At 47.9% G+C, this 18,709-nt stretch overlaps 1 protein-coding gene across 2 annotated transcripts in view; it reads right to left on the reverse strand.

The window, feature by feature from the left end:
- Positions 1-756: 756 nt before the first annotated feature.
- Positions 757-18,709, reverse strand: part of HSPA12B (heat shock protein family A (Hsp70) member 12B) — a 45,514-nt gene continuing 27,561 nt past the window's right edge. Inside the window, exons 8-13 of one of the 2 annotated variants that reach the window (XM_035103691.3) lie at positions 17,554-17,725; positions 10,430-10,516; positions 6,034-6,138; positions 4,552-4,810; positions 3,549-3,652; positions 757-2,279 (exon numbers count right to left, since the gene is read on the reverse strand). In XM_035103691.3, the coding sequence (XP_034959582.1) occupies positions 1,636-2,279; positions 3,549-3,652; positions 4,552-4,810; positions 6,034-6,138; positions 10,430-10,516; positions 17,554-17,725 (1,371 nt within the window). In that variant the 3' untranslated portion in view covers positions 757-1,635. The remainder of the gene's footprint in view (positions 2,280-3,548; positions 3,653-4,551; positions 4,811-6,033; positions 6,139-10,429; positions 10,517-17,553; positions 17,726-18,709) is intronic. The other variant, XM_088660705.1, reaches the window with a different exon arrangement.

An 18,709-nucleotide genomic window follows, 5' to 3' on the forward strand; every position in this document is an offset into this window, starting at 1 on the left:
GACAAGCTGGGCACTTAGAAAAAAATTCCGATTTCCAGGAGGCAACGTCCAAAACCTAGATATACCTGTGATTTCCCCCCCCCCCTCCAGTTCTGCTTACATCGAGAGAACTAGATGGAAAGGACCTGCAAGGAGCTGCTCAGTGATAAGACTTCTAAAAAGTAAATATAACTCTGGGGGACTCAAGATGGCCAGGCTACAGGCTACAGCTTTGAGTTTTGGGCAGCAGGCAAAATATTGCCCTACTGAGCAGCCTCTCCCTTTGCCCCCAGCTGAATGAATCTCGCCCCTCCGCTCTGGGCAGGTTGGTGAAAGCTGAGCTGGGCTTTTATTTGGATTAAGACACGAGAAGTAGGGAAACTGCTCCACCTGCTGTTCACACTGGTACCCACTGGATGCTGCGGTCCAAAACGGAGGTTGGGGAGACTGAGCTAAAGCCAGGCCAGTCTTCCTCTAAAACGGAAGGTAGAACCAAATATCCATGCTTCAGACATGCACTGTTACTCACCGTTGGCTTAAATGCCCGATCCTGTTCCCCATGCAAAAGCACAGAATCTTTCCATTTGTTGCTCATGCAGTTGTGTTAATTATCCAACACCTTGTGCGTTGAGATGCTTCATTTGTGTGTGTGTGTGTGTGTGAGAGAGAGAGAGAGAGAGCCCAACAATATTTAAGGATATTATTGTGTAAACACTTCATATTTCCGGAAGGAGTCACTTTGTCCTGGATCTTGGGCAAGACAATTGGAAAATTGCAGTGTTGTTTTGGTGTTTTTGTAAAAAAAGAAGAAGCTTAACAACTTTGGGGTTTTCCAGGATGTCCTGGTTTTTACTTTTTGAAATATGGTAACCCTAGGAGTGGGGGAGTTGCATTGAATGGAATTGTGGATATTTCATCTTCCCATGGTGACACTGCTAGGTGAAATTTCCAACTCCCCGCTAGTTAAATTATGGTCTTGAATGAAGGGCTGCTGCTGCTGCTTCATGGACCATTCCACCTGCATGCAAATTTGTCGTTCCAAAACCTGAAGGCAAATGGAAGGGAAGCTTATGGGACCAACCACACAAGCCCTCTCCTGCGGAATTTCTCTCTTTGGAGTTTTTTACTGCTGGCCTGCAAAACTGCCCGCCCCTCTGCTCTCTTCTAGAGTCCTGAGAAGATAATACAGTCATACCTCAGTTTAAGTACGCCTCGGTTTAAGTATTTTCAGTTTAAGTACTCTGCGGACCCGTCTGGAACGGATTAATCCACTTTCTATTACTTTCAATGGGAAAGTTCGCTTCAGGTTAAGTACGCTTCAGATTAAGTACAGACTTCCGGAACCAATTGTGTTTGTAAACCGAGGTACCACTGCATATGATTGTGATCCAGTTGCCACCACTGACCGCCACCACCAAAGACCAAGACTAATGATCGGAAAGAGGAAAGGGTCCACCTGGTATTTCTTTGGCCAGTTGGTGCAAAGAGGATGTGTTTCTGGAGCCTGGCCTCTGCTGGATTTCTTCCCAAGCCTGACATGTCTCAACCTTTAGATTTGCAGAAAACTCCGGAGAGGAGAGGAGGAGGAGGAGGAGGACCTTCGCCACACCCCTTTTTCTTCTTCCTCCTCCTCCAAGGCCTCTAATGTCCAGGGCATCAGTTGGAAAGGAAATCGATAGAAGCTCTCACGGTCTTGGACGTCTGGACGTCCATGGCTGCCACCTTGATCTCCGTGTCTCCAAACTGCATGCTGGCTCGGATTTCCCTCCGGCTCCTCTTTGGAGAGCTGGGCTCCTCCAACTCGTCCAGGTCCAGGCTGATGGTACCGCATTTCCTCACCCCGGGGTCGGTGATGTAGACCACGTCATCGGTGCCACAGCAGTAGATGTTTATGATGATCTTCCGCTGCCCCACCCGCGCGGGGCAGTAGCTCCTCTGCACCACCTCGCCCAGCGCCATGGACTGGTCCACGGAGACAAACTTCTCAAAGATGTCCGTGCACCAGTTCTTCCCTTCCTTGACCAGCAGCTTCTCCCGGGGGTGCTTGCCCTCCACGAACTTGTTGAGCACCCCCACGCCGTAGGTCAGAGGGGAGCGCCTCACGCGGACGATGGTGGGGTCCAGGCCGAAGAGCACCGCGCCTTTCAGGATGGTCAGGCCCACGTCCTGCGGGATGATGACCCGGCAGGTGGCACTGAAGGCCGACTGGACGGCATGCTGCAGCATCGAGGACTCGGCAAAACCTCCCACCAGGAAGAGGAATTTGATGTCTCTGACTTCCGGCTTCTTCATGAGGTCACCTGAAGGGAGAGAGGGGGCAGTGGAGGGAGGTGGAGAGGCCACATGGGTCAAAAGGAGGGTGGGAAAGCTCGGCAAGGTTCCATTTCGGAGCCAGTAACCTTCAAGGCTTTTTTAATGCTCCACACTGTCAGGAGGCTGCAGGATCAGGCCAACATCCTATCTAGTCCAGCATCCTGTTCTCACAGTGGCCAGACAGATGCCTGTAGGAAACCAGCAACCAGGATTTGAACAGAAGACCTTCCCCCCCCCTCCTGCGGTTTCCAGCAACTGGGATTCAGAAGCATTGCTGTGCCCCCCCCCAACTGCATACCATCCAACATTTCTCTGGTGTAAATTGGAATGTCCTGTTCCTTGAAAATAATAATTTTATTACTTGCATGAATCCCATCCGACTGGATGCCATTCTAGACAGCTTCCAACATACAGTGGTACCTTGGTTCTCGAACGGCTTAGCTGTCGAACATATCAGCTCCCGAATGCCAAAAACCCGGAAGTAATTGTTCCGGTTTTGGAACATTTTTCGGAAGCTGAATGTCCGACGTGGCTTCCGCTTGAGTGCAGGAAGCTCCTGCAGCCAATCAGAAGCTGTGTCTTAGTTTTCAAGCTGTTCTGGGAGTCAAACAGACTCCCGGAATGGATTACGTTCGAGAGTACCACTGTATATAAAAATAGAACAAAGCATTAAACATTAAAAAAATACCTTCCCTATACAAGGCTGCCTTCCGAAAGTGTTTTCTAAAAGGTTGTATAGTTACTTATCTCCTTGGCTTGAGGGTTGCATGACTCCACACCCTCCCACATATCTCTGATGAAAATAGGGAGGTCCAAGTGGGACATTCTGGGATCAAATCAGAAATCGGGGTGGCTTCTGTAAGTCTGTCCTTGGAAAATAAGGACACTTGGAGGGTAGCAAGACCACAGAACAGGGGGATCTTGGGGGTCCCACACTTGGCCAACGAAGCGAGGACCTTGTGGCCGTCCTTGGAAACAGGCTGCAAGTTGGTGGAACTGACCAGCAAAATGAAACAAATAGAGAGTTGGATGGGACCCTGAGAATCATCTGGTCCAATCTTTGGCCCAATGCGGGGCTCGAACCCACAACACTGAGTTTAAGCGGTTCATTCTGTACCAATGAAGCTATCCACACTCACAAACTTACACACTTTTTTCCCTTTTGCCCATTTGAGGGAATTGGCCACAGGCGAAAGAGGGTTGGCACCCAGCTTGAGCAGCCGCACTCAGCCAAGCTCTCCAACTGGGGGACTCACCAATGTGGGTGATAATCTGGTTGATGGTTGGCTGGAAGAGCTCATTCATGGCCTCGGAGGACATGCGCAGCATCCCTTGTGAGGACCACTTCACCAGGTTCACGCTGGAGATGCCGGAAAAGAGATTACTTAGACATTTTTAACTGTCCACCCCCCTTTCGTATTTGTGCATCACCTTGACAATTGTGAAGGAGGCGACTAGCAAGTTTATTATTACATTTCACAGAACCATCAAATTGTAAAATTAGAAGGAACACCCAAGGGGCCTCTAGCCCAGGCTTCCTCAACCTCGGCCCTCCAGATGTTTCTGGCCTAAAACTCCCATGATTCCTAGCTAGCAGGGCCCAGTAGTCGGGGATGATGGGAATTGTAGTCTCAAAACATCTGGAGGGCTGAGGTTGAGGAAGTCTGCTCTAGCCCAACCCCCTGCAATGCAGGGATCACAGCTAAAGGATCCCCGGCGGGGATCCAGCCTCTCTTAAAAACGTCCAAGGATGGAGAGTCCACCACCTTCTGAGGGAGTCAGATACACCCCACCTTTTTCTCCAAGGAGTTCAAGGCAGTGATTGTGGTTCTTCCCCTCCTCATTCAAACCCTACAACAACCCTGAGAGGTAGGTTAGGCTGAGAGGCACCCAAGAACCTAGAGGGAGTTTACACCAATCCCACAAAATTGCACTTTGCAGCTCCAATGCCTTGGGAAACAGGAAAGATTTTTTTTTTTGTCCAACTTTCAGAAGTGGGATGAATTGTTTAAAGGATAATCTTTCTGCCTGGTTTTATGCTGTTTTATTCTAATTGCAGTGTCAGATCTACATTGCCCTGATGGTGTTCTACTGAAAGAAAGCCTCAAATTTTTAACAAAAGGGGAAAGAACTGGCAGTGGGGAAGTGGAATCGTGATCCTTTTATCCCTGCCAGGGCCAAGGTCGCCCAAGAGTGTGGAGGGACCCCAAGGGTTATCTAGCCCAACCCCTGTTTTCATCCAACCGTCTGGACCCTCACCTGCTGCGCTTCAGAGCCGTCTCCACGTTCTGTCCCCGGTGCTTCCGGTAAAAGTCGATGAAGGAGAAGGGCAGCGAGATGTTGAGGGAGTTGGCGCGGTGTGGGGCAGCCGTCCGCTTGCGAGCCTCGAACGCAATGGTCAGGTCGACCCAGGCCGCCGGGCGCTTGGCCTTGAAGGTGGCAATGAAGTCCTCGCCAAAGATCTGGCAGAGAAGTTTCTCGAAGGCCAAGTCCACCCCCACGGCCCCGTAAGGACCTCCTGGAAGGCAGCGACAGGAGAGGGAAGGTCAAAGGAGCAAGGGAGAGGAGCAGTGCAGTGCAGTGGCTAGCGTGTCAAACTAGGGCTTCAGAGGCCAGGGTTCGAATCCCCGCTTGGCATGCAGTTCACTGGTTGGGACCTCATTTGCAGAATGAGGAGACAAGGGAAACTATGTGTTCCTTCTTGCACTCCTGGGAGGAAAAAGGTGGACTAATAATAATAATAATAATAATGGCATGAAGGATATGGGGCTTTCAGGGCCTCAGAGAAGCTATCCTCTGTGTGTTTTCTGCCCTCCCAAAGGTCAGGCAGGGCACTGTCTAGGGTGGCCCCCTGAGCTGAGGAATGCACTTCCTTAAGGTGTTGTTGCAAATGTGAACAACCTATCAGAAGAATGCAGTGAGTCCCAGACATTTGCATTTCCACCTTCAAATAAGGGCTTTGATCTTCCTTATTTCCCTTCTTGCTTGCTTGCTATTTCAGCTTCAGCCACTGGGTGGAACTCTAACATCAGAACACCAAAAGGAGAGGCCAGCTTCAAACAACCCTGGAGACCTATCAATGGCCATTCCAGGCAAATAGTTGGGCGGGAGACAAACTTGGGCAAAAACCCCCAGCTGCCTTTCGAAGCTGCAAAACTGCAAGGCTTACATGAAAGTTCAGGGCTGTAGCCATGTTTGTGTGGAATTTTGCCAAATACAGTCATACCTTGGGTCCCGAACGCCCTGGAACTCAGTGACTGTTCCGGTTTGCAAACATTCTTTTGGAACCCAAATGCCCAACAGGGCTTCAGCGGCATCTGATTGGCTGCAGGAGCTTCTTGCAGCCAAACAGAAGCTGTGATTTGGTTTTTGAACGTTTTGGAAGTCGAACGGACTTCCCGAACGGATTCCGTTTGACTTCCAAGGTACGACTGTATGCACAATTCTGCAAAGCAGTTTCCCCCCAGTATGAAGCATTTCCAAATGCTCTTTTCACTAGCAGATTCCTTTCCCACGCTCTCTTTACCATAGTTATATGCATTTATCCACGCTTTAACACGGTCATGTGCATTCTTGTTTTGCCAGAGAACTGCATCGCAAAATTCGGAGAAGTACGAATTCTGTGTTTCAGATTCCATAGGGGTTCGGAAAGCGTGAATTAGATAAGTTTGCTTTTCTCCTCCACCTTCAGCCCTTGCAGGTGGCCTTGCTCTGTGAACTCTCCCCAGCCCCCCCCCTCACCGGATGCTTTGTAGAGCTCCTTGAGGGTCCCCTGTGGCTGCTCAATCTGGTGCACGGTCAGATCAACCGTCCCTCCGCCGCAGTCGGCCACAATGTAGCGGTCACCTGCAGGATGAAGGAAAGAAGATGGTGATGGCACAGAATCATAGAGTTGGAAGGGACCCCTGAGGGTCATCTAGTCCAACCCCCTGCAAGGCAGGAATCTCCATCCAGGACAGATGGCCCTCCAACCTCTGCTTAGAAACCTCCAAGGAAAGAGAGTCTAACGAGGCTGGTCAACGCCAGGTCATGATGCCCGGAAATGATAGCAGAGAGCAGGAAGAGGCTTGGCATAACCTCCAACATTCCTCAGATGAAAATCGGGACATTTCCTCTCCAACTGGCCTCCTTGGCCCCTCCCTCCATTTTTGTCCCCCACCCACCCACCCATCCAGGACACACACACCCTCCACTGCCCTGGGAAAACTCCTTAATCCTGGTTATTTATATATGCCACTATTGTGGCCCGTGTTTCATTAGCCCAACAGTGGAAAATGAGTGAGGGCCCAACCAAAGAAGAATGGCAACTCAAACTGATGGAATACACACAGCTTGCAGATTTAACATATAGAATAAGACAGCAAGAAGAACATACGTTTAAAGAAGATTGGGAAATGTTTATTGAATATACCAGGTGTAGGGGTGTGTGTCTGTGTGTGTGTCTGTGTGTGTGTGTGTGTGATTCTGTACACTTGAAAATGCTGGCAGCATTAAGATAAATTCAACAGTAAATAAGTTTTGATGGATGCAGATTGTTTTTGTAAAATATGCAGGGATTTATGATATGTAAAATGAAGTTTTGATGGATGCAGTAATGGAATACTGAATGCTTGCTATTTCAGTTTCAGCCACTGGGTGGAACTCTAACATCAGAACACCAAAAGGGGAGGCCATAAAATATACAGTGGTACCTCGCAAGACGGAAATAATTCGTTCCGCGGGTCGTGCCATCTTATGAAAATTTTCGTCTTGCGGAAACAAACGGCAGACGGCAAAAAAAAAGCGGCCAAAATTTTTTTCGTCTTGCGAGACGCGGCCATAGAAAGCTTTGTCTTGCGAGGCAGCAAAGAATCGCTAGATGCTTTTGTCTAGCGAGTTTTTCATTGCGCGAGGCATTTGTCTTGCGAGGTACCACTGTACAGGGATTTATGTTGTGCAAAATGAGCCATGGAAAGAGAAGAAGTGAAGTTTTTGCAGAGGGTGGTGAACACGGCTCATGATACCATGGGCTGTCCCTTGAGTCTGCTAGAGATGACATCACAAGGAATCGTTGCCTTAGGAGAGCGAGAAAACTTCTCAGGGACGATTCACACCCCGGCCAGCACCTCTTTAATCCTCTACCCTTGGGCAGGAGATATAGAAGTATAATCAGTCGTACCAACAGGCTAAAAAACAATTTCTATCCGTGGGCTGTTAGGCTGCTGAACGGAAAATAATAGAGTGCAATTGGCTTTCAGGGTTGGTGTGCTGTGCGACAAGCACACAGAGTGCAATGGGATTGAGTGTTCGTGGGGGGGGGGGAGGCTGGGTCAATTTCATTGTACACAGGTTGGACATTGACAATAAAGGTATTAAAGGTCCCCAATAAAGGTATTAAAGGGACCCCTGACCATTAGGTCCAGTCGTGACCGACTCTGGGGTTGCGCACTCATCTCGCATTATTGGCCGAGGGAGCCGGCGTATAGCTTCCAGGTCATGTGGCCAGCATGACAAAGCCGCTTCTGGTGAACCAGAACAGCGCACAGAAACACCCTTTACCTTCCCGCCGTAGCGGTCCCTATTTATCTACTTGCACTTTGATGTGCTTTCAAACTGCTAGGTGGGCAGGAGCTGGGACCGAGCAATGGGAGCTCACCCCATTGCAGGGATTCGAACCGCTGACCTTCTGATCAGCAAGCCCTAGGCTCTGTGGTTTAACCCACAGCGCCACCTGCGTCCCATAAAGGTATTATTATTATTATTATTATTATTATTATTATTATTATTATTAATATTTTAAGGATGTTTAAATGAATATTCTAAATTGTAAAACAGAAAATTCAATAAAAATTATAAAAAAGAAAAAAGAAAAGAAAACTCCTTAATCCTGATTTTCTTTTATTCTTCTGTAGATTCTCAAAAAAAAAAACACACACACACAGAGAGAGCAATAAATGAATATTAGAAAAGGGCAGGATTAGCTGTGGATGCACAAAGCATTTCTTAAAAAAGCAAGACTCCTTGCGCTCTGCTCGGCTCCCCCCTTTTTCCTGCCCAGGGTGGCCTTGCCCTCCGCCTGCCCCTCAGGGCCAAGTGCATCCTATGTGGTTGGGCTGTGGTTGTGGCAGCCTCTCCCCCTCTCCAGCAGCCACCACATCTGCCCAAGAGAGGAGGACGTGAACAGCGGCCACGGAGATTGTCCCACGGCTCGGGACAAACGCCTTCTCATCCTCCTCCCTGAGCTCGGCAGCAGCAGTGCTAGCGGGGGGGGGGGGGGAGATAGGGACATTCAAATCAGAAGCCAGGACGGCTTTCGCAATTCCGGGACTGTCCCTGGAAAATTGGGACACTTGGAGGGTATGTGAAGCCGTAAAGGAGCAAAGTGGATCTCCCAGCCCTGCGCTGGATGGCAAGTCCCTGCATTTCATTTGGAGAGTCTGACGCAGGCGGTTTCGAGCACCAGCCTAGTATTCTAAATAAGCGGATTACAGTGGTACCTCGGTTTACGAACAGCCTAGATATAGTCTTTGCACCGTTGCCTTCGGGCAAGAGATACAGAACAATTAAATCAAGAACGAATAGATTAAAAAACAGTTTCTATCCAAGAGCTATAACCATCTTAAATGCTGTAACTAAATAAGATGATCTTGGGGAGTTGTGTGTATGTATGTATGTGTGTGTGTGTGTGGCTGTAATTATGTTTTTGTTTTGTTTCTTATGGGATGGCATGCAATTCCGTTGTACTATGTACAATGACAATAATTTTTTTATCTATCTATCTATCTATCTATCTATCTATCTATCTATCTATCTATCTATCTATCATCTATCTATCTATCATCTATCATCTATCTATCTATCTTCTATCTATCTAGTATATGACCATTTTGGATTACAACCAATTACAACCCGGAAATGAGTGCTCCGGGTTGCGGGGCCTGGCTGCGGGAGGCCTTTGTATGGGCTGCCGGTGCTGCCCAGATTGGGCCTCCGCTGCCAGGATCCGGCAGCGGGAGGCTGCCTCCCTGAGCGGTGCTGCAGTGCAGGGCTAGGCCTCGCCACTGGCGCTGCCCGGATCGGGCCTCCGCCTTTTTTCCTCCCGTGTCTTCCTTTTCACCGATCATCTGAGTCCCCACCCCCCGATTGTAATTTAAGAATTGGGTTTTAAGATACCGGTAGTAAGAAGAGATTTATTATATTGCCAAGTTATTAAGAGTAATGATATGTTTAGAGAAGTAGTAAAAAGATTGGAATCAAGATATGGAAAGTACTAAGGAAGTAAGATATTGAAACGCAGTTGGGAAGGAGTGGAGGAAGTCGACAAATGATATATTTTATGATAGAAGATTGTTTTTTATATTTTTTAATGTAGTGTTTGCAATTTGTTTTTGTATGTTCCTTGTGTTTTCTTTGTATGTTTTGTTTTATAAAATCAATTAGATGATAGATAGATAGATAGATAGATAGATAGATAGATAGATAGATAGATAGAAATGTAATTTAAGCCTTTCGCCTACCGCTTCTGCCCTTGCGCCTCTCATCTGAGTCCCCCCCCCCAAAATCATAATTAAACCCTTCCGTTTCTGATTGTTGTGTTCTGAGGTGATATTTGGTGCTTTTGTTTTTGCTATTTTTTGCGTTTTTGTTTGTGTGGCTTTTTCATTTTTGTGTTTGTGGATTATTTTTCGTTTTATGAGTGAGTGAGTGACTGCGGAAATGGATAAAAGCCCCCCATCCAAGCAATGACTATCAGTGCAGGTAAGAAAAAAAAATATTTTCATTTTTGCCATCTACAATACTGTTTTATTTATTTTTTAAGTACAGTATATTGATTATTGCTTTCATTTTATGGATCAATGGTCTGGTTAGATAGTAAAATTATGTTTTAGTTGTTGCTTTTCATCGTCTGGAACGGATCAATCCATTTTCCATTACTTTCTATGGGAAAGCATGCCTTGGTTTAAGTCCGCATTGGTTTGAGACTAGACTTCTGGAATGGGTTAATGTTGTAAACCAAGGTACCACTGTAATCAATCCATCAGTCCTGCAAACAGCAGAATATTTCCCTCCACAAACACACGCACATCCCAGCTGACTTGTGAATTCTTCTTTAAGAAATCAGTCAATTTCCTCGACTTGCCGCAATGGCTCTTCCTACCTGTCTGCATTTCAGACCAGAGCTCCCCCATCCCGGACTCCACCAGGAAGGTCCGGCTGTGTCTGGAACGGCGAAGTTGTTCTCGGGCTGCAAGGAGACGAATTGGAAAGTGAGGCAGCAGCAAGATGGGGGGAAACACACACACACACACACACACACAAAATGGAATAATCCATTGTTTTGTTTTAGAATCATAGAATGGACCCTGAGGATCATCTAATCCACGGGTGTCAAACACAAGGTCCGCGGGCCAAATCCGGCCTGCCAGACCTTGTCGTGTGGCCCGCCGAGCGCCCCAGCCAGCAGGACCCAGCAGCGGGACCTTGCTGCTGAAGCACCGCGCCGACAAAGCGCCGACAAACAGTTGGGGCCTGGGGGGGGGGGTAGAAAGGCAGCCGGAGCAGCGCTGCGTCACAGGAGAAGGAGGAGGCAGCTTGCCCCCAGCAGCGCCGCACGGAGAGTCCCGAGCCTCTGTGATGCAGCAGTGCTCTGTAGCACTTTGAATCCTCCTCCTCCTGCCACGGCTTGGCACCTGGAAACGTCTGCTGCTGCTGCTGCTGAACCACAGACAAAGCACCCAGCAGCGCCGCGTGGAGGAGGAGGATTCAAAGTGCTACAGAGCACTGCTGCGTCCCAGAGGCTCGGGATTCTCCGTACGGCGCTGCCGGGCACCGACCCGGCAAGCCGCCGCCTTCTCCTCTTGCCTCACCTCCTCCTCCTGCTCAGCCTCATAAACGTGAGCTCAGCAGCGGCTCAGCCTCACGAACGTGCAACTCTGAGGCTTTACGCACGTCTCCTAAAACTGACACCCGCTGCCTCACGCTGCACGGGAAATGCTTTTTGCCCCTGGGTCCCTTCGCGCTCTTTTCTGGCGCTGAATCAAGGCGGCGACCCCCCCCTTCCCTTTCTTTCTTCCTCTCTCTCGTTCTTATTCTTTCTTTCCCTCTCCTTCCTTCCTTCTTTATCTCTGTCTTCTCTCCCTCTTTCTTTTTCTTTCCTTCTTTATTCCCTTCCTTCTTTCCTACTCTTTTTTCTCTCCCCTCTTTCCTTCCTCTCTCCCTCCTGCTCCCTCTTTTCTTTCTTTCTTTCTTTCTTTCTTTCTTTCTTTCTTTCTTTCTTTCTTTCTTTCTTTCTTTCTTCCTTACTTCCTTCCTTTCTTCCTTTCTTCCTTCCATCCTTCCCATCTTTCTTTCTCTCCCTCTTTCTTTTTCTTTCCTTCTTTATACCCTTCCTTATTTCCTACTCTTCTTTCTCTCCCCTCTTTCCTTCCTTCCTCTCTCCCTCCCACTCCCTCTTTTCTTCCTTCCTTCCTTCCTTCCTCCCTCCCCTCCTCTCCCCTCCCCTCCCTCTCTCTCTCCTCAGAAACATAGGATGCTGCTTTATACTTCTGGCCCTTAAACCCTGGAACCAGGAGAGCAGCTCCAGTGAGTCAACCTCAGCCAGTCCCTTTGGTGAAGGGTGGTGGCTCACTGGCAGAACATCTGTCCTGCATGCAGAAGGACCCCAGCATCTCCAGGTACCAGTAGCTCTGCAAAGCTCCTGCATGAAACCCTAGCGAGCCTCCACCACCCAGTGCAGTTACCAAAAATCATTTTTCAATAAATTGTACAATAATTGTACATTTGAATATCTACTTGCCATTATTCTGACTATGTTAGTTATTACTTACATTATTACAAAAAACAGTAATAATTGAATGCAGTGACAATAATTTATGATAATAAAGAGTGGACACATAGTCCTATAGATACAACTGGCCCTTTGAGGGTGACCAAACTGCTGATGCGGCCCCCGATGAATTTGAGTTTGACACCCCTGCTAATCCAACCCCCTGCAATGCAGGAATATGTCCCACACGGGGACTGAACCTGCAATCCTGGCATTATCAGCACCACACTCTAAGTAGCTGGGCTATCCTGCTCCTTATTTTATTTCATTATTATTTTAACGTGAACATTGACACCCGGCCATTCCTCCAAGCAGCACAAGGTGGCCCGTGTCATCCTCAAAACAACCCTGCGAGGTAGGTTGGGCTGAGAGTGAGTAGCTGGCCCACCTAGTGGGTTTCAGTTGGACTAGTTGTAGAGGAAAATACAAGACGCAAGCTTCTAGATCACACTGAACTCTTCGGTGGAGGAGCTAGTTGAAGGTAAACAATCATTAAAAGCTGAAAGAAAACCCAGCGTGTGTCCAGGTATGGTTTTAACCGGACACTTGGGCTGGCATTTCACACCATTCAGCTTAGCTGTAACCCCAGGGGTCCAAAGCGTCCTAGAAGTCTAGAGTCGGAAAGGGGTATTGTTGCCTCCAGAAACCTCTCGGGCTTAGAATCATAGAACCAGTGCTTTTTTCCTTGAAATAAATGTTTAGGGGTATTCTCATTTTGACTCAAGAAAACTACCATTTTATAATTCAAATCGGGGGTAATAAATACAGTAAATGGACAAAAGTACAAAAATGTTTAGGGGTATGTGTACCCCTGCATAACCCCCACCAGAAAAAAGCACTACATGGAACTGTAGAAATGGAAGGGGCCCCCAAGAGTCATCTAGTCCAACCCCCTGCAATGCAGGAAAACACAGCTAACACCCTTAATAAATGAGGGAGAGACTCAATATCTGAGTTTCTTCTGCAAAAATCGTTTGGGCAAGAAAATGGGGAGATTGGGGATGCCCCCGAGATGTCCAGGAGCAATGTTCAGCAGCACAGGCTGGATGGTCTGTGGTGGGGCTGAGGACAGTTAGCCTCCCCCCCCCCCCCAGGCTGAACAGATGCAGGGAAACTCCCTGACCTGGCCAAGGTTTCAGGAAACAGGCCATTTCCCCACAACTTCCCTCTTGAGAGTCTCCTGGCTTCCGGCTTCCCTCCCTTGGCTTCAAGACAGAAGCCTTTCTTTAGAATTACGGGTCTTGCATCTGGCACAAGCATGCACAGATGTAAAAGCAGCCTTCAGATTAGCACCTCTGAGTCACTCTTGGAGAAGAGAGCCTTCGAAAACCAAAATCCCCCTGAACTCAGAAGGTGTGTCGCCTAACCACTCATTCTGAGCGACAAAAAGAAACTCGGATGTTTTGCCTCTGCTCACACCTAGTCAGGGCTTAGCTTTGGCTTTCAACAGTTCTGGCCCTTTGGGCGCAGTGCCTCTGAACACGTACAAAGTGTAGTGTAGCGGCTAGATCAGTGCTCTGGGCCACAACCCCGTTTGGTTCCATAAAGTCAGCCCCAGTGCCTCCTTGCTCAGAACAGCGGTTTGCACAACCCATGGAGGAAGATAACACATGAAAATTCAAAGCAGTGGCAATTAATTCCACATTTGTTCGAAGTCCAGTTAAAACAATATATTTTAATTGATTCAACAAAACTGAGAGACCAGCTTTTCAAAGTCTGGTTGCTATTTGCACCTCCAGTGCTTGGCTTGTTGAGCCCCACTAGGGAATCTCACTGCCCCCCCAGCAAGGTGGCACTAATTTGGGAAGCAGTGGGTTAGAGTCTAAGCTAGTGGAGACCAGTGTTCAAATCCCCACTTGGTGATCTTGGGCCGTCTCTCACCCCAGCCTACCCTACAGGGTTGTTGTTAGGCTAGCATAGGGTACATATACCACCTTTAGCTCCTTGGAAGAAAGGCAGGATATAAATGTAATGATAAATGAATCCTAGAATCATAAAGTTCGAAGGGACCCCCGAGGGTCATCTAGTCCAACCCCCTGCAAGGCAGGAATCTCCACTAAAGCATCCATGACAAATGACCATCCAACCTCTGCTTAAAAACTTCCAGCTTCCTTAGAATCATAGAGCTGGAAGAGACCACAAGGGCCATCCAGTCCAACCCCGTCAAGCCGGAAACACCATCAAAGCATTCCTGACAGATGGCTGTCAAGCCTCCGCTTAAAGACCTCCAAAGAAGGAGACTCCACCACACCCCTTGGCAGCAAATTCCACTGCCGAACAGCTCTTACTGTCAGGAAGTTCTTCCTAATGTTGAGGTGGAATCTTCTTTCTTGTAGTTTGAATCCATTGCTCTGTGTCCGCTTCTCTGGAGCAGCAGAAAACAACCTTTCTCCCTCCTCTATATGACATCCTTTTATATATTTGAACATGGCTATCATATCACCCCTTAACCTTCTCTTCTCCAGGCTAAACATACCCAGCTCCCTAAGCCGTTCCTCATAAGGCATTGTTTCCAGGCCTTTGACCCTTTTGGTTGCCCTCTTCTGGACACGTTCCAGCTTGTCAGTATCTTTCTTGAACTGTGGTGCCCAGAACTGGACACAGTAATCCAGGTGAGGTCTGACCAGAGCAGAATACAGTGGTACTATTACTTCCCTTGATCTAGATGCTATACTCCTATTGATGCAGCCCAGAATTGCATTGGCTTTTTTAGCTGCTGCATCACACTGCTGACTCATGTCAAGTTTGTGGTCTACCAGGACTCCTAGATCCTTTTCACATGTACTGCTCTCAAGCCAGGTGTCTCCCATCCTGTATTTGTGCCTTTCATTTTATTTGCCCAAGTGTAGTACTTTACATTTCTCACTGTTAAAATTCATCTTGTTTGCTTTGGCCCAGTTCTCTAATCTGTTAAGGTCATTTTGAAGTCGGATTCTGTCCTCTGTGTGATTCTGTCCTTGCAAGAATATAACTGGGGGCTTTGTCAAAAGTCTTACTGAAGTCAAGATACACTACGCCCACAGCATTCCCCTGATCCACCAAGCTTGTAACTAGAAATGAGATGTGTGGGGCATGACTTGTTTTTGAGAAGCCCATACTGGGTTTTAGTAATCGTATGCACAATATTCCCTTCCTGAGCATGTGCAGAGTGCCTTTGCTTTGTGTGACAGACCAGGTTTTGTGTTTAGAAAGGGCCCCAAGACTGTTGATCTGAGAGAGGATTTGACAGGCATATGTCAAGAATGCTTTGATGGTGTTTCCTGCTTGGCAGGGGGTTGGACTGGATGGCCCTTGTGGTCTCTTCCAACTCTGTGATTCTATGAGTAACTTCTGCTTAGAAGGAGAGGAGCACTGTGGTTCAGATCCTGGAAACTTCAGGTGTTACACTTGCTGGTGGACTCAAGAAAGGCTCCCTCAACTCTCCTTCCTACAGGCAGAGCTGCAGAAGACTCCGCCAAGCTGTTTGCAGTGAGACAGGCTCTTTATTCACTGTGGTTTGTTCTGCTAATAAAATCAAATGAAGACCAGATGTGTGGAAACCTTAATTCGAACCACTGTCTTCTGATGCTTTCCCCCTTTTCTTACTGTTTTTAAAACGGCTCCGTCAAAGAATACGCCGCCCAAGAGGGAAAACTGGGTGGAGCTGGGTAGAAGATGCACACACCACCTGCGGAACTCACTGCCACAAGATATTGCAAAGGCAACTGACCTCATAGGTATCAGCTCATCTCACCTCGGCTTCATGTGGATTCTGCTTCCTTTTAATTCCCCCAGCTACTGCCGCCCCACACTTTCTCATCCCTATGCAACCAGTGGCCCAATGGCCTAGTGCTACCAGAGGGTGCCGCACAGACGAGGGGGAATTGAGGGAGGCTAAAAGGGTCACAATCTGCATTAAGCACAGGTCACCATAATTTAAGGAGGATGTTGGCAAACTGGAATGTGTGCAAAGGAGGGTGGACCAACATGATCAGGGGTCTGGCAATGGAGCCTGATGAGGAACAGTCGAAAGAGCTGGGTAGTTTCTTTTATTTTTTAAATAGTTTTTATTGGTTTTAAAATTTTTATCTTCATCACAAGAATATCATCTCAGATATAAACCCAAGCCCAAATACCCCCCTCTGACTTCCCTCAGCTTCCTCTTCTGGTTTGTTGCGTAATAATTTCCCTGTTTTTGGGTTATACCTTAGTGCTGTATTCTCTAAATTAGGTCCTTTCTTTATTCTGTTCGGCTTTGTACCTACAGGACCGCCTCTCCTGGTATGCCCCGCGGAGGACCTTAAGGTCCACAAACAACAATATTCTAGAGATCAGGAGCCGTAAGGTGGCTAGATTGGCCTCAACTAGGGCCAGGGCCTTTTCAGTATTGGCCCCAACTTGGTGGAGCGCTCTTTCACAGGAGACCAGGGCCCTGCGGGATTTGTCATCTTTCCACAGGGCCAGCAAGACAGCTGTTCCGCCTGGCCTTTGGGTTGGACTTAGTCTGACCCCTGTGTTTTCCTCCCTCATGGTTTGGATTTATGGACTACTTAAAATGAGGCTGCATTTTAAATTTTAAATTTTAATATTGTATTTTAATCTGTATTTTAATTCATTGTTTTCTTTTCTTTTATGTCTTATTGTAATTTTATTGGTGTTAGCCGCCCTGAGCCTGGTTTTGACTGGGGAGGGCGGGGTATAAATGAATTATTATTATTATTAATTGTAAGTGTTTAGTCAAATCCTGCTAGTGAGCTCATTTGTTTACAATATTTCTGTAAGCACAACATAAGGAGCTGGGTATTTTCTAGCCTGGATGAGAGGAGGTACGATAGCCATAATTTCTGGAGGTTGTGGACTCTCCATGCTTGGAGGTTTTTAAACAGAGGTTGGGTGGCCATCTGCCATGGATGCTTGAGCTGAGATTCCTGCATTGCAGAGGGTTGGCCTACCTAGAGGCATAGTTGCCAAGTCTCCCGTATTCCCCGGGAAATCCCCGTTTTTCCAGCTGTTCCTAGCTGAAAAAATGGATTTTTTTGTTTCCCCCCGGTTTATTCTGGTGCAGCGACCATTTTGGAACTGGGCGGAGCATGGTCAGAAGCGACTTTTGATGCTGCTCTGCCCAGTTCCAAAATGGCTGCAGTGCGACTTCTGGCGTGGCGGCCATTTTGGAACTGGGCAAAGCAGTATCAAAAGTCACTTCTGAGCATGCTCTGCCCAGTTCCAAAATGGCGGCAGCGCTACTTCTGGTCTGCTACTTCCGACAGCAACTTGGCAGGTATGCCTAGGACACCAACCAATTTGACCTCCACAAGTCCTTTTTCAAAGCCACCCAAAGGCCATCTGTGTAGATGGGTCTGATTCAGTAGCAGCAGCTCCCTAAAATCCAGGTACTCCGGGTCTGGCATGGCCCATCAGCCGTGTCCTGTGACCTGCCATTTTGCTCGCTCCCATGGGAGCTCAGGATCCCACCTTACCCTGCCTGAAGCTGGAATCGATGGGCAGATCCGACATGAGTCCGTTGGCTTGGGGCTTGTAGCTCAGGTCGATCAGCTGGTTGAGGCGGAGCTTGCGGCAGTAGATGGAGGCCGCTTCCGGCTCGAGCGCGATCAGGAGCTGCTCGGGGTTTTCCGAAGGAACCAGCCCAGCCTGGAGGAAGGAAGAGAAAGGACGTCACTGGGAGGAAGGAGTCATTGCAGAAGACGGCCCAAAAATCTCTCTGGAGACCCCGTGACAACAGCCACTCCTGGTGGAGTGACTAAAAACCATCCATAGAAATATGCAGTGCAGAATTCACTAGGGCAAGGCAGTTTGCATGCCCTCCAACATTTCTCTGGTGAAAATAGGGACGTCCTATTCCATAACAAGACAAACCTAGACAGCATCTTAAAAAGCAGAGACATCACCTTGCCGACAAAGGTCCATATAGTTAAAGCTATGTTTTCCCCAGTAGTGATGTATGGAAGTGAGAGCTGGACCATAAAGAAGGCTGATCGCCGAAGAATTGATGCTTTTGAATTATGGTGCTGGAGGAGACTCTTGAGAGTCCCATGGACTTCAAGAAGATCAAACCTATCCATTCTGAAGGAAATCAGCCCTGAGTGCTCACTGGAAGGACAGATCCTGAAGCTGAGGCTCCAATACTTTGGCCACCTCATGAGAAGAGAAGACTCCCTGGAAAAGACCCTGATGTTGGGAAAGATGGAGGGCACTAGGAGAAGGGGACGACAGAGGACGAGGTGGTTGGACAGTGTTCTCGAAGCTACGAACATGAGTCTGACCAAACTGCGGGAGGCAGTGGAAGACAGGAGTGCCTGGCGTGCTCTGGTCCAGGGGGTCACGAAGAGTTGGACACACATGACTAAACAACTAAACAACAACAACATTCCATAACAGTAGTTTTACTATTTTTACCCCTTCCATCTGACTGGGTTGCTCCAGCCACTCTGGGCAAATTCCAACATATATAAAACATATATAAAAACATAATAAAACATTTTTAAAAAAACCTTCCCTTGCCTTCAGATGGCTCAGGGGGAGGGAGTGTTCCTGATAACTCCATACCTTCCAACATTTCTCCAATGAAAATAGGGACATCCTAAGGAAAAGGGGGACATTCCAAGATAATATCAG

The sequence above is a fragment of the Zootoca vivipara genome, chromosome Z1 (assembly GCF_965207765.1).
Source record: "Zootoca vivipara chromosome Z1, rZooViv2.hap1.1, whole genome shotgun sequence".
Taxonomy (NCBI): Eukaryota; Metazoa; Chordata; class Lepidosauria; order Squamata; family Lacertidae; genus Zootoca; species Zootoca vivipara.